Source organism: Bubalus kerabau, chromosome 3 (genome assembly GCF_029407905.1).
Source record: "Bubalus kerabau isolate K-KA32 ecotype Philippines breed swamp buffalo chromosome 3, PCC_UOA_SB_1v2, whole genome shotgun sequence".
Lineage (NCBI taxonomy): Eukaryota > Metazoa > Chordata > Mammalia > Artiodactyla > Bovidae > Bubalus > Bubalus kerabau.
Window position 1 is genome coordinate 139340189 of NC_073626.1, and position 25369 is coordinate 139365557.

General features: G+C 36.1%; 1 protein-coding gene across 7 annotated transcripts in view; it reads right to left on the reverse strand.

Moving 5' to 3' along the window:
* The window catches only part of PGAP1 (post-GPI attachment to proteins inositol deacylase 1), an 80509-nt gene that overhangs the window by 16318 nt on the left and 38822 nt on the right, over window positions 1-25369 (reverse strand). For 5 of the 7 annotated variants that reach the window (XM_055572992.1, XM_055572991.1, XM_055572989.1 and 2 more), the window contains 10 exons: window positions 25009-25055; window positions 24570-24621; window positions 18011-18088; window positions 14604-14679; window positions 7645-7718; window positions 7491-7542; window positions 6689-6755; window positions 6267-6375; window positions 5182-5220; window positions 2958-3051 (listed from right to left, as the gene is read on the reverse strand). In XM_055572992.1, coding sequence (XP_055428967.1) covers window positions 2958-3051; window positions 5182-5220; window positions 6267-6375; window positions 6689-6755; window positions 7491-7542; window positions 7645-7718; window positions 14604-14679; window positions 18011-18088; window positions 24570-24621; window positions 25009-25055 — 688 coding nt within the window. The remainder of the gene's footprint in view (window positions 1-2957; window positions 3052-5181; window positions 5221-6266; window positions 6376-6688; window positions 6756-7490; window positions 7543-7644; window positions 7719-14603; window positions 14680-18010; window positions 18089-24569; window positions 24622-25008; window positions 25056-25369) is intronic. The other 2 variants (XM_055572990.1, XM_055572993.1) reach the window with 2 other exon arrangements.

Genomic DNA, 25369 nt, shown 5'->3' on the forward strand with positions numbered 1-25369 from the left:
CCACATGATAGCACTTATTTGTGGAACCTAAAATATGATACAACTGAACCTATCTACGAAACAGACTCATGGACACAGAGAACAGACTTGTGGTTGCCAAGGAGGAAGGGGCTGGGGGAAGGATGGAGTGGGAGTCTGGGGTTAGCAGATGTAAATTTTTATATATAGAATGGATAAACAACAAGGTCCTATTGTATAGCAGACAGAACTATATTCAATATCCTAAACAAAATGGAAAAGAATATAAAAAATAATGTATATATGTATAATAACTGAATTACTTTGCTGTATAGCAGAAATTAGCATATTATAAATCAACTATACTTCAATTAAAAAATTAAAAAACATAAATATACCATACAAATATTAATTTAGTGGTTCTCAGACAAGAGTACATATTCAATCATTATTTGTGAAACAAATTCAGGAAGCTGAGGCTATGGTTTCATCAGGCGTATTTTTATAAAGCCCCACAGGTGAGCTGTTTTTAAAAACAATTTTACTGAGATATAATTCTCCCAACTCAAAATTCACTCATTTGAAATATATACAATTCAGTGGTTTTTAGTACATTCAAAGAGTGTGCATTCACCACTCCAGTCAGTCTTAAAAACATTTTCATTTCTCCCAAAGAAACAGTTCCCCTTAACTGCAACCTCCAATGCATCCCCATTTTTAGGCAACCACTAACCCTACTTTCTATCTCTAAAGATTGGCTTACTCTAAGGATGTCATAAAAATGGAATCATACATTATGTGGTCATTTGTGACTGGCTCCTTCAACTTAGCATATTTCCAAGATCCATCAATGTTGCAGCAAGCATCAGCACATTTATCTATTCATCATTGATGGACATTTTGGTTGTTTCCATTCTTTGACTATTATAAACAGTGCTCCTCTGAACATCCATGTACAGGTTTAGTATGGATGCATGTTTTCATTTCTCTTAGGTCTACACACAGGAGTAGAGTTGCTGAGTCATATGGCAACTCTCTTTAATCTTTTGAGGAACTGCCGGATCACTTTCCAAAATAGCTGTATCATTTTACATTTCTACCAACTGTGCAAAAAGATTCTGATTTCTCCAAATCCTCACCAAAATTTGTTATCATCTGTCTTTTTTATTATAGCCATTCTAGTGAGCATGATCTACAGGTGATTTCTGATAAGTATTTGTGGTTCAGAACTACTTCTTTAACTGGTTTGAGACACAATCCTATACTCAAATCCTCTAATCAATATCATATATCCTTGGGGTCTCTGTGGACTACCTAGATATAAATCCTAAATGGTTGAGAATAAATTTTCAAGTCACTTGAAACTAAGAAGAATGAGGTGTCTCTTGAAAAAAAATTATACTCAAGTATAGGAGATGTAATATTGCCAGAATAATCTTTTAATTAAAAGGTTGGATCTGACTAGATCACACTAAATGTTGCTTCCTTTGTCCTGGAAGATAAGTTAAATCAGGTTAAAATGAACACTAAAGGCAGATTTTAAAATGGCAAAAAGCCACTAAAAGGAAATGAGTAGCTGTGAAAGGATTTGGCAATATGGAAATAGTGGAGGGGATTTGGGGACTGCTTTTGTATGTTTCGGCTCCACTCTGTTTTCTTCTCTTTTGCCTTCTTGGATCATTACTGCCCAAGCCCAGCGAGTGCACAAGGCTCCTGGGAAACTGTTCTAATTGCTGTATTTTGTATGTGAAAGTCACTCAGTGGTATCTGACTCATGTGACCCCTTTGTGACCTCTGTAGCCCGCCAGGCTCCTCCATCCATGGGATTTCCCAGGCAAGAATACTGGAGAGGGTTGCCATTTCCCTCTCCAGAGGATCTTCCCAACCCAGGGATTGAACCCAGGTCTCCCAGATTGCAGGTAGATTCTTTACCGTCTGAACCACCACGGAAGCCCTTTTTACTGTACTCTAGAAAGGACTTTGTCCAATATACTGTACAATCTATGTTTTCTTCTCCAGATCCATTTTCTACCCTTTACTTTGCTCTGAATTCTGAGAGGCTGACTTTTATGAATTGGCTTCTAGCTGGGTTCAGTGAATGACAAGCACTAGCAGTTAGGAGAGGAGAAGGAAATAAAGTTAGTGCATTTATTTCCCTGCCTTCTCCCTGCTGACCACACACTGACAACAGCTGCAGCATTTCTGTACCTAAGGCTCAGGTGCAGTACTGTTACTTTTTCCTCCAGCTCTTGAGGTTTGCTCCCTCATTTGTCCTGGTACCTAGGAGTTATCAGATGGCTTTGTTGCTAATTTGGTACTTTATCATTTGTTGTTGGTTTCCCTTTCCTTACACATACCTTTGAAACAATCCCTTCAACTAAAATCTCAGTTATTCCATTCAATGTACCAGGAACTAACTGATACAGTTGATACAGTCCAAATATTATGCTGATTGCCAACTATGTGCCTGGCCCCAGTCAGGCAATGGGAATAGAATGGAGAACAAAAGCCCCGTCAATGAGTTTATCTCTTAAGAGATCCTCAGAACAGAGAGAATAAACTTTAGACAAAAGGGTATAAAATGGAGAAAACAAGTAAGTAATTATCTTGGGCACCTCTTAAAACTTAAAGAGGATCTCAAACGCCTATAAACTTGAGAGAGAAGGGTTGTGCAATCTTCAGGAAACTGATGTTGACATGTACACACTGCTTTATTTAAAATAGATAACCAACAAGGACCTACTGTATAGCACAGGGAACTCTGGTCAATATTATGCAACAACTTAATGGGAAAAGAATTTGCAAAACAATAGCTACATGTATATGTAAAACTGAACCACTTTGATGTATACCTGAACTAACACAACATTATTAATCAACTTTACCCTGATAAAAACAAGGAAATTGATGTGTCCTCATTAGCTACATGTAGGATAAAAAAATTAGTAATGAAGCACTAGGGAAGGAAAAGAGGGAGAGAGGGATAGAAACATTCTTACCTGTTGAGAAAAGAGAGTATAACTGTCCTCCATAAGCAAGAAGGATACTAGATATGACGTAAGCAGGAAGCGCTCCACCATGAAATCTAACTACCTAGAAAACAGACAAATGGGCAATTTCTGAATGTTAATGTTAAAAGCATACTTTTACATGAAATGAACCTGTTGTTCTTCACTTTATGCATTTTCTGACACAACCACAAAGTATCTCCAGTAATGGGCATAAAAATTCTATGTAAAATAAATGCTAAGAATATATGGTATATTAGAAATGTTTATCTAAATTTTTATCAAATGCATAAAAGAGAAAATATACAATTGTGTAGCAATTTTTTGCAAACTTTTTTATAAGATATGTTTATTAAGCAAATCAGGAAAGGAGTACATTAAGGCTATATATTGTCACCTTGCTTATTTAACTTATATGCAGTGTATATCATGTGAAATGGTGGGCTGGAGGAAGCACAAGATAGAATCAAGATTGCTGGGAGAAATATCAATAACCTCAGATACACAGATGATACCACCCTTATGGCAGAAAGCTAAGAGGAACTAAAGAGCCTCTTGATGAAAGTGAAAGAGGAACGTGAAAAACTGGCTTAAAACTCAACATTAAAAAAACTAAGATCATGGCATCCAGTCCCATCGCTTCATGGCAAATAGATGGGGAAAATATGGCAATAGTGACAGACTTTATTTTCTTGGGCAAAAAAATAATTGTGGGCGGTGACTGCAGTCATGAAATTAAAAGATGCTTGCTCCTTGGAAGAAAAGCTATGACAAACCTAGACAGCGTTATTAAAAAGCAGAGATGTTACTTTGCCAACAAGGTCTGTCTAGTCGAAGGTATGGTTTTTTCAGTAGTCATGTATGGATTGAGAGCTGGACAATAAAAAAGGCTGAGCACTGAAGAATTGATGCCTTCGAACTGTGGTGCTGGAAGACTCTTGTCTTGAAAGCAAGGAAATTAAACCAGTCAATCCTAAAGCAAATCAGTCCTGAATATTCACTGGAAGGACTGATGCTGAAGCTGAAGTTCCAATACTTTGGCCACCTGATGCAAAGAACTGACTCATTTGAAAAGTCCCTGATGCTGGGAAAGATTGAAGGTGGGAAGAGAAGGGGGCGACAGAGGATGAGATGGTTGGATGGGATCACAGATTCTATGGACATGAGTTTGAGCAAGCTCTGGGGGTTGGTGAAGGACAAGGAAGCCTGGCATGCTGTAGTCCATGGGGTTGCAAAGAGTTGGACAAAACTGAATGACTTAATGGATAATTATAGAATTAAATAACTTAAAAATTCTGCTATGCCTATACTGGAAAACATTATAAACCAAAAAGTAAAGTGAAAGTAATGATACAATAAAAATTTTAGTGAATTTTAAAACTATAATTTCTCTGACAAATCACTATTACTTATTTATGTCCAGGCTGTAAAATTTGGCAAATTAAAATGATGTTGAATATACTATAGTAGTTCTATGACTTGACATGTTATTTTTGTAAAACTATTTGCCTATGAATCATAGAAAGTGTTAGTTGCTCAGTTGTGCCCAACTCTTTATGACCTCAGGGACTGTAGCCCACCAGGCTCCTCTGTCCATGGGATTTGTCAGGCAAGAATATTGGAGTGGGTTGCCATTCCCTTCTCCATGGGATATTTCCACCCAGGGACTAAACCCAGGTTTCCCGCATTACAGGTGGCCTCCTTACCACCTGAGCCACCAGGGAAGCCACAAATCATAAAAAGAAACTCCCCAAATGAATTTTTCAATATGTTTATTTTTAATATAAATTACTTTTACAATCTGAGCATGCACGACATAAAAAGTTCTTGAAAATGTTCATTTATACGATAGAACTTACAGATTTTATTGGGATATGAATACAGCATAGCATGATAAACAAGAAATTTTAATATAACATTCATTTAAAAATCAGGAAGCAATTTTCATTTTTAGGAAGTATCAAACATGAAAGTATCACCTTAAAGACAGGGGTGGCCAACTATCGACTGTGTGCCAAGAATGGCTTTCAGATTTTATTAATGTGAGAGAAAAGAAGAAAAAAGTAGCTGAAGTAGTGGCAGCAGCAGCAGCAACAAGAGACTATATAATTTGCCTAAATATTTATTATCTGGTCCTTTACAGAAATGCTTACAACTTCTGTCTTAGACTATCTATTCACAAGGCAATAAATAACTGACAAGAAGGCTTTCTTACCTGTCCAAGTATTTGTGAAAAGGAAGTCTTAACTGTCACCTAGTTTAAAAAACAATTATATATAAAGGTTATTTTTCCTATACTCACATTTTATTAAATGAGCACTCTACAACAATCACAGTCACTACTTTGTTATAATGATGAACCTAAAGGTACTCAAGATCTGAAAAGAATTCTCCAAACCATCAACATTTAATTTCTATCAACTGCAGTTTACTGTTCAGAACTTTGCCCTTAATCAAATTCTTTTCAATTGGATGAATGCTATGATACATGAGTAAACTTTTACTAACTAATATAGTTAATTAATCGGAATATCTTATGACCAGATCATACAAGCTAAAGGAATTCATTGAATGACTGAATCCAGAATTTATACATTTATTTGCTGAAAAATTAAGCACAAATTAATCAATTTTCTATGTAACTTGTACTTTAAAATCTCAAACCTACAATTGTATGGTACTAAAAAAGGCTAAGCAAAACCACTTCTGAGTAAATTTAATAAAAATAGGTTTCACATGATATAATACCAGGAACAAACAGAGCACATGTAGTAAAATTTGAGCAAAAACAATATTTTAAAAAGAAATTCATTGTTCATTAATTACCTGTACCATAAATATACCTCCTTAGATATTAGAAAGTCTGGGGAAAAGGAATATATCTTTAATAGAGAAATTGTAAAATATCTAAATTTGGTCAATACATGGACTTTTTTGAAAATAAAATATTTGTTAAAACATGGACATTCTGACAGCATGCAGTATTTGGAGCCAAATTACTAATGCAGCTCTTCCTATTTCTATAGTATTAGAAACACAAAGGCACAAGTTGAAAACCATTACATCCCTGCAGAATCCTTCAATGCTAGAAACACAAAGCAAGGTATCAAAGCACCAATAACTTCCAAAAATCTAAAATAACTCACAGTATAGGTCAAACTGAAGCTTGGTTGTAGGACAGATTCTATTCACTTGACCTACTAATTCTGGTTTACCCTAAGAAAGTTCTAAAAAGGAATCCAAGTATTTCCAGTTTATTCTATAACTAAATCTTAAAAACTAAGCAAACATATAACTTACCTCATATTGACAGTCTGATGATGTGTACATTTTTAGTAATGCTACATGGCTGTCATTATCGGGTTGAGCAATATGGAGTTTCACAGAAATTTCAGTGGAAGATGGAACCCTGAAAATATAAACAATGAATTTTCAAATACAAAATGCTGTGAAATAACCATGGCTAAGTCAATACTCAGTACCACACAATGAAATACTGTAAGGAAGCTAGATGATACACACAGGAGTTGATGGAGAGGGTGGAAAGGGGTTCCTGTTTAATGCAAGTAAGGTTAAATTCTACACTGCTTAAATAAGAATACTATATGTTATAATAAAGGTACTATAATAATTTCACTAAAATTTTACTATGATTTAAATAAAGTAAAATATGTATTATTCAAAAACACCAAAGTTTAAGGTAAATTCTTTGATTTACTTACTGTGCAATGGTTAGTGAATCTTCATAAGACCAGGGAATATGAAGCTTATAGATACTAGTAATTTCTTCTGTGAAAACATAAAGGAAATATGTATTACTAACTTTATATTACTAAATGTTATATAAGCTACTGTGATACATAACTATAGATGGGCTTTCCGGGTGGTGCTAGTGGTAAAGAATCTGGCTGCCACTGCAGGAGACATAAGAGATGTGAGTTCGATCTCTGGGTTGGGAAGATCCCCTGGAAGAGGGCATGGCAAGCCACTCCAGTATTCTTGCCTGGAGAATCCCATGGACAGAGGAGCCTGGTGGCCTACAGTCCATAGGGTTGCAAAAGAGTCAGCCATGACTGAAACTACTTAGCATGCACATAGGTATGCTGATATCTGCATTTATACAATTACTCATTTCATTAAGAAATAATCAGTAAGAGTTATATCACATGATAAGAAATTAGGGAGAATTCTTTAATAATAATGTTTAATTAGGCCTACAAAAAAATATTAGAACATATGGGAAGTACTAAGAAATTGGAAAAAATTACACAGCTAAATGTCAATTACTATTACAATAGGACAGCAAGATATACAGTATTTTTTAAATGTAAATATTTAAAACCAATCAATATTTTTACTGTTAAAAAGGGGCTATGTTAAATTAATTGGAAATATAAACAGCTTTTCTATTATCATATATTAAATATTAACTTACATATATGGAAAAATAAGTATTAAATGCCAGTGAAGAAGACCTAAAGATTCTTCAAATGACAAAACTATTTTTTCAGAAAATATACTTACCTTTGACTCCTGAGCACTTGCTTACCACGTTGATTTTAAAAGCTTGGTATATCTAATAGAGTTTGACCACAAAGGAAAAAACAAAAAAACAGGTTTATAAGTTTAAGCAGTAAAGTGAAATCAAGTCCTTGTTATTGTCAAGATAATTAATTACCTGTCCAAAGTTCAGAAGCTCTATATTATAGAACAGACCACTTGTATTTAATATCACTTTCCTTGAAGACAATCCTGTTGAATTAAAAGACTGTATTACTTAGAATACCAAAAAAAAAATTTTTTTTAAGTAAAAAAGTAATGACTTTAAACAATGTCTAAATAATGCCAACAGATTTTTGATATTAAAAGAGTTTATAGGTTCTTGCTTTTGGTATGGAAGAATGGACTCCTAAAAATTCAATCCTCATTCAACAAATTCTGGACAAAAACAGAACATTTATAATGACTTTATTCATTTTTAAAATTTTATTATTGGAGTATAATTGCTTTATAGTATTGTATTAATTTTGCTGTTGTTAAACAACCAAAGTTTATCAGCTACATGTATACATATGTCCCCTCCTCTTGAACCTCCCTTCCACTCCCCTTCTCAAACCTACCCCTCTAGGTTGAGTACCAGATTGAGTTTCCTGTGTTATACAGCAACTTCCTACTAGCTATCTATGTTACATATGGTAACATATATGTTTCAATGATACTCTCTCAATTTGTCCTACCCTTCCCCACTGTGTCTACATGTCTGTTCTCTATGTCTGTGTCTCTATTTCTGCCCTGCAAATAGGTTTATCTGTACTATTTTTCTGGATTCCATATATATGTGATATTATTTAATATTTTTCTCTTTCTGCTTTACTTCACTCTATACAACAGACTCTAGGTCCATCCACACCACTACAAATGTCCCAATTTCATCCCTTTTTATGGCTGAGTTATTCCATTGTGTATTATTTGGGATTCCATTGTGTGTATGTACCACATCTTTCTTTTATTTATTTTTTAATTGAAGGATAATTGCTTTACAGACTTTTGTTGTTTTCTGTCAAATATCAACATGAATCAGCCATAGGTATATACATGTCCCCTCCCTTTTAACCCTCCGTCCCATCTCTGCATCCCACAACTCTAGGTAGATACAGAGCCCCTGTTTGAGTTCCCCGAGTCATACAGCAAATTCCCACTGGCTATCTATTTTACATATGGTAATATGTTTCCATGTTACTCTCTCCATATATCTCACCCTCTCTTCCCCCCTCCTCCTGTGTCCAAAGTCTGTTCTCTATGTCTGTTTCTCCATTGCTGCCCTGCAAATAAATTCATCACTACCATCTTTCTGCTGCTGCTGCTGCTAAGTCGCTTCGGTCGTGTCCGACTCTGTGCAACCCCATAGACGGCAGCCCACCAAACTCCGCCGTCCCTGGGATTCTCCAGGCAAGAACACTGGAGTGGGTTGCCATTTCCTTCTCCAATGCATAAAGGTGAAAAGTGAAAGTGAAGTTGCTCAGTCATGTCCGACTCTTTGCGACCCCATGGACTGCAGCCTACCAGGCTCCTCCGTCCATGGGATTTTCCCAGCAAGAGTACTGGAGTGGGGTGCCATTGCCTTCTAGATTCCATATATATGCGTTAGTATACAATATTTATCTTTTTTCTCTTTCTGACTTACTTTACTCTGTATAATAGACTCTAGGTTCATCCACCTCACTAGAACTGACTCAAATGCGTTCCTTTTTATGGCTGAGTAACATTCCATTGTATATATGTACCACAGTCTCTTCATCCATTCATTCGTCAATGGACAATCTAGCTTGCTTCCATATTCTAGCTATTGGTAACACTGCTACAATGAATGCTGGGGTACAAATGTCTTTTTCAATTTTGGTTTTCTCAGGATATATGCCTACGAGTGGGACTACTGGGTCATATGGTGGTTTTATTCCTAGTTTTTTACGGAAAAAAACCTCCATACTGTCTTCCATAGTGGTGGTATCAATTTACATTCCCACCAATAGGGCAAGAGGGTTTCCTTTTCTCCACACTCTCTCCAGCATTTACCATTTGTAGACTTTTTATCCAGTTATCTGTTGATGGGCATTTAGGCTGCTCCCATGTCCTGGCTATTGTAAACAGTGCTGCAATGAACACTGCGGTACATGTGCCTCTCTGAATCATGGTTTTTTCAGGGTATATCTCCCATGGGAACAAGGTCATGCTTAAAATCGTGCACGCTATGCTTCAGCATTATATGAACTAAGAACTTTCAGATGTCCAAACTGGGTTTAGAAAAGGTAGAGGAACCAGAAATCAAATTGCCAACATTCACTGGATCATAGAGAAAACAAGTGAATTCCAGAAAAACATCTACCTACATTTCATCAACTATGCCAAAGCCTTTGACTGTGTGGATCATAACAAATTGAGGAAAGCTCTTAAAGAGATGGGAATACCATCTCTCATCAGGAGCTCTTCAGACCACCTTACCTGTCTCCTGAGAAACCTGTATATGGGTCAAGATGCAACAGTTAGAACCCTGTATGGAACAACTGATTGGTTCAAGATCGAGAAAGGAATACAACAGGGCTGTCTGTTGTCATCTTGTTTATTTAATCTATATGCTGAGCACAACATGAGAAATGCCAGGCTGAATAAGTTACAAACTAGAATCAAGATATGTGGGAGAAACATCAACAACCTCAGATATAAAGATAATACCACTCAAATGGCAGAAAGCAAAGAGGAGCTAAAGAGCCTCTTGATGAGTGTGAAGGAGAGTGAAAAAAGTCAACTTAAAACTAAATATTAAAAAAACTTTATTTTGTTATTTGCAACATTATTTTGATAGCATCGAAAATGTTAAGTACATCTAAAAGGTCATGCTTTTTATTGTTGGTAAAAAAAAATGGCTGTCAAAATTAAAATTTAATACTAAGAAAAAAAAAATAAATAAAAAAAAAATAAAAAAACTAAGATCATGGTATTGGGCCCCATTGCTTCATGGCAAATAGAAGTAGAAAAGGTTGAAGCAGTGACAGATTTCCTCTTCTTGGGCTCTAAAATCACTGCAGATGGTGACTGCAGCCATGAAATCAGAAGATGATTGCTTCTTGACAGGAAAGCTATTACAAACCTAGACAGTTGTGTTGAAAAGCAGAGACATCACTCTGCCGATAAAGGTCCATATAGTCAAGGTCCATATAGTCTTCCCAGTGGTTACATACAGTTACAAGAGCTGGACCATGAAGAAGGCAGTGTGACAAAGAACTGATGCCTTCAAACTGTGGTGCTGGAGAAGACTCCTGAGAATCCCCTGGACAGCAAGGAGATCAAACCAGTCAATCTTAGAGAAAATAAACCCTGAATACTCACTGGAAGGACTGATGCTGAAGCTGAAGCTCCAGTATTTTGGTCACCTGATATGAACAGCCAACTCACTGGCAAAGTCCCTGATGCTGGGAAAGATTGAGGGCAGAAGAGGGTGTCAGAAGATAAGCTGTCTGGGTGTTATCACCAACGCAATGGACATGAACTTGGGCAAACTCCGGGGGATGGTGAGGGACAGCAAGGCCTGGCGTGCTGCAGTCCCTGGGGTTGCAAAGAGTCAGGCATGACTGTGTGACTGAAACACAAGGTATGTGCTCAGGAGTGAGATTGCTGGGTTCTTTTAAGGTTTTTTTTTAAGGATTTTCAACACCATTTTTGTGTTTTTAAAAAATCACTACATATTTCCAATTTCAAAAAGGTATGCTTTCTTGGTAGCTATTTTCTCTTTTTTTAAAAAACATCTTAATCAATTTAAAAAATTACACCCACTTAGATGTGAATGCCTTTGGATAAGAATATGCAAATACAAGTGTTCAGATGCTTCTTTGAAAACAGAAAACAATAGGACAAACCACCACTGTGCAAAAGACAGAAAGGCTTGAAATAATTACCAAGTATATCACTAAAATTGTAATAATTAAAAAATAAATACTATAGGATGTTAAGATTCTGTCAGGCACATTTAGCACCAGTTAAAACACATAACCAGTTTTTTCATAATGTTGCATTCTCATAACTATTTTACAGGATCATTAATTGAATTTAAGAAAACAGATGTAAGAAATTTGATCAACATGTAAATTTCTTATATAGAAGGTGTAGCATCAATTTTTGATTAATAAATCACTTTTAAGACACACTGCTTAGACATTCAACTACAAACCATTTTAATGAGTACCTGCTGTAACCAGTATTTTAAAATACAGCACTGAATTTAAGGCAACTCAAAATGAACAATAGGAGAAAAACTATTAGATATGAAGTGTCCTTCACACTTCACTTACTCTAATTTGAAATACCATTCATTGTGCTAACCTTCTTCACAAGAAAGATGGACTATCTTTTGCATGTTTTACAATCTAACAAGAGGTAAGAAATAATTTAAAAGTTTGCTTTTCATTATGGCAATAAAGGAAATCAGAAGCTAAACATTGTACTTAACTTAAAAACTTTTTTAGTCTGACTCACATCCTAAAGATTTTAGAAAGAACATCTTTATTATTAAAATGTTGATAGGCCCAACACAGACGAAGACTGTTACAAGAGATAAGGAAGGATACTTTGTAATGATCAAAGGATCAATCCAAGAAGAAGACATAACAATTGTAAATATTTATCCACTCAACATAGGAGCATCTCACTACATAAGGCAAATGCTAACAGCCATAAAAGAGGAAATCGACAGTAATACAATAATAGTGGGGGATCTTTAACAGCCACTTATACCAATGGACTTGAACTGTGGTGTTGGAGAAGACTCTTGAGAGTCCCTTGGACTGCAAGGAGATCCAACCAGTCCATTCTAAAGGAACTCAATCCTGAATATTCATTGGAAGGACTGATGCTGAGGCTGAAACTCTAATACTTTGGCCACCTGATGCAAAGAACTGACTCCTTAGAAAAGACTCTGATGCTGGGAAAGATTGGAGGCAGGAGAATGGGATGACAGAGAATGAGATGGTTGAATAGCGTCACCAATTCAATGGACATGAGTTTGAGCAAGCTCCAGGAGTTGGTGAAGGACAAGGGAAGCCTGGCGTGCTGCAGTCCCTGGGACTGCAAAGAGCTGGACATGAATGAGCAACTGATGAACAACATCACCAATGGACAGACAGGGAATTACAAGGAAACACAAGCATTAAATGACACATTAGACCAGATAGATTTAGTTGATGTGTAAAAAAGTTTCATTCAAAAGTAACAGAATACCCTTTCTTCTCAAGTGCACATGGGACATTCTCCAGGATGGATCACGTCTTGGTCACAAATCAAGCCTCAGTAAATTTAAGAAAACTGAAATCATATCAAGTATCTTTTCTGACCACAATGCTATGAGATTAGAATACAGGAAAAAAACAACTATAAAAAAGAAATACAAACACATGGAGGCTAAATAGTATGCTACTAAATAACAACCAATGGATCATTTCAATATATACTAATTAATCAATGTGGTATACCATACTAACAAACTGAAGAATAAAAACCATATGATAATCTCAACAGATACAGAAAAAGCTTTTGACAAAATTCAAAATCCATTTATGGTAAAAACTCTCCAGAAAGTGGACACAGAGGGAACATACCTCAATCTAATAAAGGCCATGTATGACAAACCCACAGCAAATATGAAGAACTGAAAGCATTTCTTCTAAGATCCCATTTACCATCACAACAAAAAGAATATAATACTTAGGAATAAACCTATCTACAGAACTTAAAGACCTGTACTCAGAACACTACAAGATACCAATGACAGAAATCAAAGACAACACAAACAGATGGAGAAATAACAGCATGTACTTGGATCAAAAGAATCAATACTGTGAAAATAACTATACTACTCAAAGAAAGCTACAGATTCAATGCAATCCCTATCAATTACAAATGATATTTTACTCAGAAATAGAACAAAAAATTTTACAATATGTGTAGAAACACAGACGACCACAAATAGCCAAAGCAATCTTGAGAAAGAAAAGGGGAGCTGGAGGAATCAGGCTTACTGACCTCAGACTATACTACACAGCTACAGTAATCAAAACAGTATGGTTCTGGCACAAAAACAGAAAAATAGATCAATGGAACATGACAGAAAGTCCAGAGATAAACTCACACACTGATAGTCACTTCATCTATGAAAAAGGAGGCAAGATTATTCAATGGAGAAAAGACAATCTCTTCAATAATTTATTCTGGAAAAATTGGCCAGATATCAATACATGTAAAAGAATGAAATCAGAACACTCCCTAACATCATATGCAAAAAAATCTCAAACTGGATTAAAGACCTAAAAGTAAGGCTGGACACTATAAAACCCATAGAGAAAACCATAGGCAGAACACTCTTTGACATAAACTGCAGCAAGATTTTTAATCTACCTCCTAGAGTAATGAAAATAAAAACAAAAATAAACAAATGGGACCTAATTAAACTTAAAAGCTTTTGCACAGCAAAGGAAGCCATAAACAAAATGAAAAGATAACCCTCAGAATGGGATAAAAATGTCTGCCAACAAAGCAACTAACAAAGGATTAATCTCCAAAATATGCAAAAGCTCTGCAGCTTAATAAAAAAAAAAAATCAAAAGATGGGCAGCAGATCTAAACAAGAATCAAACCACTGAGTCACATCACATGGTTATTCTAAGAACTATACTAGAAATACACACAAAAAATGTTACAAGGCTCTGTATTATTACAACTAACTGACAAAACAAATCAACACTCTATCAAAAAGAAAAACAATTCTTAAGGTTTCCAAAATCCAGCTTCCCTGTTGGCTCAGTGATAAAGAATCTCCCTGCCAATTCAGGAGACACAAGTCTGATCCTGATCCAGGAAGATCCTACGTGCTTCAGAGCAACTAAGCCCATGTACTACAACTATTGGGTCTATGCTCTAGAGCCCATAAGCCACAACTACTGAAGACCGCACACCTAGAGCACATACTCCACAACAAAGAAGCCAGCACAATGGGAAGCCCATGCGTTGCAACTAGAGAAAATCCCATACAGCAATGAAGAGCCAGTGAAGCCAAAAATTGGAAAAAAAAATTTCCAAAATCAAAGTACTTACCAAAGGAAAAAAGATGAGTTACAGGAAGCTGTATGGATCTTGTTTCTTTTTTAAAGAATTCACAATCTACAACAAACTGGAATATAAAACATTGATTTATTAGGGAAAAACAGAATTAAATTTATAGTAAAATATCTTCACTTGATATTTGAGTAGAAAGCAAAAATCTATAAATTTCATTTTTGAAGAAGGTATTCTATTGTCTATTACAGTCCAACTCTCAAGCTATATTTAGAGGGCCTGAATTCCTCAAGGAGAGACGCTAAGCTAAAAAAATTTGGTGAAAAATCTTAATAAATTATTAGAGGGTCATTATCTATAAGAGCAGATGTACAACACAGTTTTCTTGTAGTTTGTTTTAGGTGTTTGTAGAAGAGGGACCATAAATGATGGGTAAAAACATTAAGAGCAAAAGTTAATTCAAGATTAATTAGCAATTTAGATAATATATCCCCGAATACTTTCAGTCAAAGTAAAATGTGATTTTGTTCTATCTTTTAAAAATTTCCATATTTATTATGTTTCTACAGTCTAATTAGACTACAAAAGGCTTTTGGAGACATACTGTCATTTATTTACAGATGCTTAATGCTATTCATGTAAGATTATGTCTATGGCTAAACAGTGATTATAGTAAATAGAAAACAGGTTCACTGTGTACAAAGAAAAAGAAATGTTATCTCAAAAAAAAGTAAACCTAAAATGTGACATCTCCATCACTGCAATTTCCATAATGACATTTCTCGTCTAATAACATGTCCACAGTGGCATAAGGATCTTCATTCTCAGCTGTCTATAATAGAACAGTTTCATTAAAATTGTTTCCACAATCCAACTAAATGACTCTAATCTATATGAGCTGAGGAAGAAATTAATCTGATGCCTAACTGTAGCTAGCAAGTAGTTTGCAATGCACAGTTAAGTAAAAAGCCAGTGGGGTCCATCTCAGGCTTTTCCAGTACTACACCTTGGACTGTATTTTAAGCTGTGTTATTTTGTTTGGGTGGAATTTTGATTGTTTTTGAAAATGAAAAACAGATGAGGGAAGATGCTATCAGAATGCACACACATAGGGACACAAAAGAAAAAAAATTTACAAAGGGGCTGTGCTTTTATTTTTCCCTCTTTATTTAGAAGGCAAAGAATACTGTCAGATATTTCCATTATAGAAAACAGCTGTTATAAGCTTAGAGAAATCATTTATTGAACACAGTTATTCATTATATTTTTATAGGTGTCTTTAGCTGAGACACTGCCTGAGAGAGGAAGAAATTTTTAATCACTTTAACAGGTAATTAAAATAATACAAATTTTATTATTACTTTAAAAATTTGGCCATTTCTTTACGGAATAAACCTTTATCCAAGAAAGAATTCATGAGTCTGTCTCTGAAATATACAGATAAGTAAATTTCTAATGGGCTTAATTTTGTTCTCTGTCATTAAAAAATGCAGGTAATTCCATATTTACATTTGGAAAACTATATTAAGACAATCAGTTGACTCAAAAAGTTTTTAAACTGCCTATTTAAATACATGTATCCTTCTGGTGATGGGTTGTAAGAGACACATAGAAATCATGACTGACCTAAATTACTATGCTTGTGAGCCTGGGTGTGCAACAACTGCAGTCAGCAGCGTTACTTTCCAGAGTGTCCACCAAGTATTTATTAGGCTGCTAAGACTGGCTATTTGAGAAAGGCTCATTAATTTCTTGAAATAACCAGAGAAGGCCTTGTTTGGGAAGATGTTAAATTCATTCAAAACCAACTTACCTGAAAGAAAAACCCTTAAAGAGAGCTTTTAGTACTGAAGATGTTGAATTACCTCTCACTTGAGCTAAGCAAAACAAAACAATGAATCCATTACAAGGTACTCGTGAAACTCAATCTTTGAGATGACTCCTAACTACATCCCCTTTTCTTTTCTCCTTTGAATATTTCTAGTGATTTTGGCCCCAAATCTCATTAACTTTTTTATTCAAGAAACATTTTGAATGTATATGTGGTGGTCACTAAAGATTTCACTTCACTAAAGGTTTAGGATGCAGAGTAAAACCCATTTAGTCCTTACTCTCAATAAGTTCATACTATGGGATGGCAATAAAGACATAAATTATAATTCAGTGTAAAATATTCCTCAAAGAACTCATGAACAAAATATGGGACTCAGCAGTAGCAAGAGGTTATTGGAGTAGTCTAGAAAAGGAAAACGGGGCACACTTAGGTTAGATGCTGAAGGATAAGTTTGTTGGGTAAAATGTGGCAAGGGTCTTTTACCTCCACCTTCTTTTCCTGCCTACTTCTCTCAAAAATTACCATCCTTTTATTTCTACTCCCACTGCACGACTACAAGCCTGCAAAACCCCTTGACAGGTGCCTGGTCTGTCTTGTTTCTAATCCATTCTATACCAAAAATAGATTCATTGTCCAAAACAAATAGCTCTGATCCCATTACTACCATGGTGAAAAATCTTTTGGTTCCCTTCTGGCTTCTGAATCTTCCAATGAAAGACTTCCACAATATAGCCATGAACTAGTTTTCCAGACTTTTCTTCCACTACTTTTCTTCTATCCATGGTAGCTATCCTTTTAAAACTATTTACTTATTCACTATTTTCCAAACATACCCTACACCTTCCATGTTCTGATTTTATTATTTATGTCTCAAAGGTGTTGTTCATTATAACTTTCTGCAATAGTGTTACTATTGAGCATCTGGAATATGGCTAATACAACTAAGGATCTGATTTTTTACTTTTATTTAAGTTTAATTAATTTAAATTTAAATAGTCACATGTGCTAATGGATCCCAAAGTAGATAGCCCAGGTCTTGAATACTCAATCTATCTATAAAAACACTAACTATCCTTTAAGGTAATTTTAAATATCACCTGAAAGTAATGTCTTTTCTGATTTCATCAGTCAGCGATATCTCCCCTTTTAACGCTTTTCAAGGATTTGCAATATTCTGATTTGTATTATACACTTTTGGGCACCTCTTTCATTTTCACCCTTCCCCTGTCTATGAAATATATTTCTATCCCTCTACCAACAGTATTTAAGCTTTCTGAGAACATGGTTCATGTCCTCCTCTTTTGTGTGCCTCCTATGATTCCTGGCACAGAGTTTTTGCACATAAAAGGGTACTCAATAATTAACATATTTTGAAAGACTGATAAAGTGGAAATAATTCCCACTTGAAACAAAGAGACTTGGATTTATTCTGCTTAGTTCAAGTCAGAGTAGATGATCTCAATGATTTAAACAGTCTTAGGTGGATCACCAACCCAGCCACTATTTTAGATGTTTTAGATAAGTGCTATGCTGAAGAATGTATCAAAAAATGACTTAAATATTTAGCATAAGTATCCCAGAAACATTCTGATAACAGACTCTTGCTTGTTACCTTACTTCCATGAATAGATGGTACATAAACAACAAGATGAGACAAAGATGGATAGTCTTGAAGTCTTAACATCAGAGACTAAAAAAAGATGAAAAAAAAAGCTGATTTTATTTAGAATATACAGAACTTAAAGTATGCTAAAAGATAAATTACAAACCCATTTCTTACTTAGTATGTTAAAAAAAAACTGACTTCAAATGTTATGTTCAGTACTTCATAAAATGCCCATGTTTACATTTTCAGGTCAATGAACCTGCTGAATGTCAAATTTCTAATAATTATGTTAATGCTGCTACTGCTGCTAAGTCGCTTCAGTCGTGTCCGACTCTGTGCGACGCCATAGACAGCAGCCCACCAGGCTCCCCCGTCCCTGGGATTCTCCAGGCAAGAACACTGGAGTGGGTTGCCTTAATATGGACTGCCAAAAATACTCCCTGAACTATATCGCTTCAAGTAAAACAAATAAAATGTAACACTAAATTTAATTATTTTACAAAATTATTTCCAGATATGGTTTCTTATAATTTGTCTACTTGTTTTGTATAATATTACAGTATGGTTTCTACATTGATTTTGGTGGTATATGACAAAGAGCACTCAATAGTTGAATGGATGCTCAATATGACAGAACAACTGCAACTTAATCTGAAATGATTCTGATCTAGCCCATGTAATAAACAGTTGCTGGCTAATGATGTATGAACATCATCCCTTGGAACTTATTCAGTAAGTGACATGAATGAACTATGCAAGTCCAACAACACACCTCACCAAATGAGCATCTCTTCTGTTCTCAAAGCTAAGGCCATATCTTACAGTCTATATTTTGAGGAATGACTAGATAAGAGACTGGTTTATTTAATGAAAAGCTAGGCCACCAAATGTAGTTTTCAAGTTTTTTTTTTTCCTGACAATAGATATGGGAAATGGGAGTAAGTTATATGTTGCAACAATCTTATGCATTAAGAAAATTCTGCACTTAACATTCTCCACTGTTCTTCAGAAGCACCCTTGTGGGCAATCTGGACTGAGAACCTGAAGCACACTATCACAAGTGGTCCTCAAACAATCTGACCAGATTCATCTGGGAGTGCTTATTAATCTCCTGGGCTGCATCTCAACTTACTAAGGAAAGTCTCTATAGCCAACTTACATATTCTAATGCACATTAAAAGGTGACAGGGGCTTCCCAGGTGGCGCAGTGGTAAAGAATTTGTCTGTCAGATGCAGGAGATGCAGTTAAATCCCTGGGTCAGGAAGATTCTTGGGAGTAGGAAATGGCAACCCACTCCAGTATTCTTGCCTGGAAAATTCCATGGACAGAGGAGCCAGGCAAGCTATGATCGCAAGAGTCAGACACCACTTAGCAACTGAACATACACATGCGTGCTTGTGTGCTCAGTCATGTCCAACTCTTTGCAACCCCATGGACTATAGCCCGCCAGACTCCTCTGTGCATGGAATTTTCCAGTCAAGAATACTAGAGTGGGCTGCCATTTCCTACTTCAGCGGATCTTCTGACCCAGGGATCAAACCCAGTCTCTTGCATTGGCAGGCAGATTCTTTACCACTGTGCCACCTGGGAAGCCAGAGCATGTGCACACACACAGACACACACACAAAAGGACCACACAACCCAAAGTTCCAGGCAACTGAAACCAACCAGATAAATGGTAGATAATATGAAAGATAAATTAATTAGAAAGAACCATGGTTATCTGTGTAGCTATCCACTCTGAGAGCTTTTGTTACTCTCAAGAAAAAATTTTTTTTCTCAAGAATTTTTTTTTCAGGTCAGTCGGTCAGTTCAGTCGCTCAGTCGTGTCTGACTCTTTGTGACCCCATGGACTGCAGCACGCTAGGCCTCCCTGTCCATCACCAACTCCCGGAGTTCACTCAAACTCATGTCCACTGAGTCCATGATGCCATCCAACTATCTCATCCTGTCATCCCCTTCTCCTTCTGCCTTCAATCTTTCAATTTTTCAGATCAGAATACTTTAAAAAGATATCAGAGTGTCAAAGTACATTTACTTATAAACTTAAGCTCCCATATAGTTATAAAATCAGTAGGAATTTGGCAAGATACTATTTATGAAATTGCTACATTAACAGGTAAGGTTAATACAAAGTTTGAAAATTTTTCAGTGTTTTAAAAATAAAAATTACCTTAATGCTAAGGCAACACACATAAAAAATCAAATACCAGTATTTGGATGTCAGAAACCCTTCAAGTTCCGCTGCTGTGTGTGGGGCAAAGCCATGGTGCTACATTTAATTTAGGCAAAAGAGTGACAAGGTAACTTTTCTCATACAACTTAGATTTCTTTCCAAAGGCAATTGTTTTGTTTTTAGCAATAAGTCCATTTGGGCTTGTGAAATTGTTGGCATGCAGTGGTTTGTGTGTTTGTATAAACTTCTTCACTGTACTATGACAGAAAAGCTCCATATGTTTGGTTCTCTGGAGGCCCTAAACTGCTTTGCTAGAGGATTCAATCTATTTATTAACAATTCAGTCATCAGAGATGCTTAAAATGGTATGTTCTCATGTGACATTACCCTTATTCAGTTCAGTTCAGTCGCTCAGTCATGTCCGATTCTTTGCGACTCCATGAATCACAGCACGCCAGACCTCCCTGTCCATCACCAACTCCCGGAGTTCACCCAGACTCACGTCCATCGAGTCAGTGATGCCATCCAGCCATCTCATCCTCTGTCGTCCCCTTCTCCTCCTGCCCCCAATCCCTCCCAGCATGAGTCTTTTCCAATGAGTCAACTCTTCGCATAAGGTGGCCAAAGTACTGGAGTTTCAGCTTTAGCATTATTTCTTCCAAAGAAATCCCAGGGCTGATCTCCTTCAGAATGGACTGGTTGGATCTCCTTGCAGTTCAAGGGACTCTCAAGAGTTTTCTCCAACACCACAGTTCAAAAGCATCAATTCTTCCACGCTCAGCCTTCTTCACAGTCCTATTCTCACATCCATACATGACCACAGGAAAAACCATAGCCTTGACTAGACGAACCTTTGTTGGCAAAGTAATGTCTCTGCTTTTCAATATGCTATCTAGGTTGGTCATAACTTTCCTTTACCCTTATTGAGAAGATATAAATAAGAGAACTCACAAAATTATTTTACTTCAATCTTTCAACTTCATGTCAAAGTAACTTTGTGTGCTTTTTATAAATGACTAACCAGAGATCAAATTGCCAACATCCGCTGGATGATCAAAAAAGCAAGAGTTCCAGAAACACATCAATTTCTGCTTTATTGACTATGCCAAAGCCTTTGACTGTGTGGATCACAATAAACTGTGGAAAATTCTGAAGGAGATGGGAATACCAGACCACCTGACCTGCCTCTTGAGAAACCTATATGCAGGTCAGGAAGCAACAGGTAGAACTGGACATGGAACAACAGACTGGTTCCAAATAGGAAAAGGAGTACGTCAAGGCTGCATATTGTCACTCTGCTTATTTAACTTCTATGCAGAGTACGTCATGAGAAACACTGGACTGGAAGAAGCACAAGCTGGAATCAAGATTGCCGGGAGAAATATCAATAACATCAGATATGCAGATGACACTGCCCTTATGGCAGAAAGTGAAGAGGAACTAAGAAGTTTCTTGATGAAAGTGAAAGAGGAGAGTGAAAAAGTTGGCTTAAAGCTCAACATTCAGAAAACGAAGATCATGGCATCCAGTCCCATCACTTCATGGCAAATAGATGGGAAAACAGTGGAAACAGTGTCAGACTTTATTTTTTTGGGCTCCAAAATCACTGCAGATGGTGACTGCAGCAATGAAATTAAAAGACGCTTACTCCTTGGAAGGAAAGTTATGACCAACCTAGATAGCATATTCAAAAGCAGAGATGTTACTTTGCCAACAAAGGTCCGTCTAGTCAAGGCTATGGTTTTTTCCAGTGGTCATGTATGGATGTGAGAGTTGGACTGTGAAGAAAGCTGAGCGCGGAAGAATTGATGCTTTTGAACTGTGGCGTTGGAGAAGACTCTTGACAGTCCCTTGGACTGCAAGGAGATCCAACCAGTCCATCCTGAAGGAGATCAGCCCTGGGATTTCTTTGGAAGGAATGATGCTAAAGCTGAAACTCCAGTACTTTGGCCACCTCATGCGAAGAGTTGACTCATTGGAAAAGACTCTGATGCTGGGAAAGATTGGGGGCAGGAGGAGAAGGGGACGACAGAGGATGAGATGGTTGGATGGCATCACCGACTCAATGGACTTGAGTTTGAGTGAACTCTGGGAATTGGTAATGGACCGAGAGGCCTGGAGTGCTGCAATTCATGGGGTTGCAAAGAGTCGGACATGACTGAGCAACTGAACTGAACAAACACAAACGTATATACATAATTTTGATTTTCATTATAATGGAAAAGTTTACTTGCATTTAATAATTACAATCATCTTCAACTGAGAATAACTAAGATAGCAGAAGATTATAATCCTTCCTTTCTAACTTCTCTCTTCCACTTTTCTCCTCAAATCCAGCAGGCTTTAAATGCCATCCAGCACTTTCTTATAGCATCCGCTATAAAAAGTAAGCAGCAGGAAGAACTTGTTCTCCTACTGCTCAGCCAGCTGTTTCTTACATTTAGAAAAAAATAACACAGGGAACTAAAACTATATAAATACACTGTTTAATCTTTGAGACTAAAAAAAAATATAAAATTATTATTTAAGAGTTAACTTTTTAAAAATAGTAATAAAATAACATTTTATCAGGTTTTTAATCATTTCTTTTTTAAATATAAATTTATTTATTTTAATTGGAGGGTAATTACTTTACAATACTGTTTTGGTTTTGCCATACATCAACATGAATCCACCACGGGTGTACACGTGTTCCCCATCCTCAACCCCCCTCCTACATCCCTCCCCATACCATCCCTCTGGGTCATCATTTATTTCTTTCTAACTCTTAAATTGGGCTTCCACAGTAGCTCAGTGGTAAAGAATCCGTCTGTTTTGCAGGAGCCAAAGGAGACATGGGTTCGATCCCTGAGTTGGGAAGATCCCTCAAGGGAATGGCAACCCACTCCAGTATCCTTGCCTGGAAAATCCCATGGACAGAGGAGACTGGTGGGCTACAGTCCATAGGGTTGCAAGGAGTTGGACAAGACTAAAGTGACTTAGCATGCACAACTCTTAAATTACAGACTAAAGAGGATATCCAAACTGAAAGTTGAAGGAAATATTTAATATACCTTATGAATGACTTGTTAGTAAGTACATCTTATTACTTTTGTTTTTGTTTTGCTCCTGTGTAGACAGTTACGATAGAACTAGTGAGAGACCTTAAAAATGTTCTTGTGAGTGAAATCATTATTTGTCATATGAAAACAAAGCCACACGAATAAATATGCACAAAGTAAGATTGACAAAAGTGACAGAAAATACATCCCTGCAATCATTCCAAAGTCAAGTGTAAGTGACTTGCTTTATTCATTCTGTCATCATTCCTCTCCTTGGTATAGTACAGACCTGACTATACATACAGATAAACAAACATTCATGAGGACAAATAACGAGTTGGGAGATGACCAGGACCAACCAGAGGACTTCACATTCAACTGTATGAATATAGTATTCATTATGACAATATTTTTTTGACAATATATTTTAAAGTATAGATTTATTTGAAGACTAAAACTACCAATTCTGGCACATGATTATCAGTGTAACAAATACAATGTGGAAATCAGAACAGACATTTTCTAATATCAAATTTCAGAATTGTTCTATTTTTCAACAGATTTTGGTGAGTATGCAAATTAACCTTTTGTAACGACTGCTGACCTGCCATAACTGCTTAAGAAAATCACTAGCAATTATTAAATAAATTTTATGGAACCTCAGATAAAAGTAGATAGTTACTGAAGGGCTTAGCCACAGATAATATTGAAATTGAAATCTGTTTTGTATCTTTTTGTGATGCTTACTTCCCAAAACAAATTCTGAGTATACTCAACTTAGTATTCTAAGACAGATCATTCTAAACAAACTCTCAAATTAAATCTTAAAATTTATCTATCTCTTGTTATGATGATTTATTTAGGAATGATGACCTGTTTTCATCTATGAAAGCTAAAAAAAAACAAAAACAAAACACATGCTATTCTCTATTAAGTGTATTTCTAGAGAAAATATTTCTAAAATATACATTGCTATTGCTATTGCTAAGTCACTTCAGTCGTGTCCGACTCTGTGCGATCCCATAGACGGCAGCCCACCAGGCTTCCCCGTCCCTGGGATTCTCCAGGCAAGAACACCAGAGTGGGTTGCCATTTCCTTCTCCAATGCATGAAAGTGAAAAGTGAAAGTGAAGTCGCTCAGTCGTGTCCGACTCTCAGCGACCCTATGGACTGCAGGCTTCCAGGCTCCTCCATCCATGGGATTTTCCAGGCAAAAGTACTGGAGTCGGGTTAGCTAATCTCAAAATTTATTACCTAGATGAATTTAATCAAATAACATACTGTATATGCCTATATGTTCAAATATTTTTTTCATCTGGATATGAACATTCTAAAGCCATAATTTACCTTAATTGTTGGCAGCAGTTCAGCTTTCCATGATAAATCAACCCCTTGCCGGCTTGGAAATACATATGAAAATGTAATTAAAGGACAAATATATTAAAGTATTATAAATTATAAATAAGCATCAGAACAACAAGAAAACATCTATGGACCTATCAGACACTTCTAATGAAGTCAAGGCTGATAAGTCTAACATGATACGCTTTATCCACATAGTCCTTTAGGGCACAGAAAGCACTTTTTCCTAGCAACCAATTACCAATGTTTGCAAAAATTACTAGTATGTTAATTTTATTTATTTTTAATTTTAAAATCAGTATTATAATTTAGTATGGTAGCAAAATGACAATAAGTATATTTGAAGCAATTCTCAAAGTGTAATTTGAGTATATCTTATGTTAAGAAAATGAACAACAAAAGGCCTTTTGTTTAAAACACTTACCACATAGAAGTGCTGTTTATGCAGCCAAAAATCCAACTATTTGTATCCTATTGATTAATAACACAAAACACAATATTATAGAAAATAATTATATAAAATAAGCATTTCACTGTTTATGATATATAGGGTCAGTAGGCATAATGAAACATAAAATAATAACTTGCTATTCAGAAATGTATTCAAAATGGTCTCAAAACTCAAACAGGTCAATGGTAGGCAAAGAAGTCTAAAGTTAACACCGACAGGTAAGCAAGTAACCTGGAGCAGCAGTACGAGAGATGAGATGATGGGTAATCTTTCCATAGCATACTGCTAAGCAAGTCTAATTTCTGAACAAACATTTAGAGTTCAGCAATGTCCA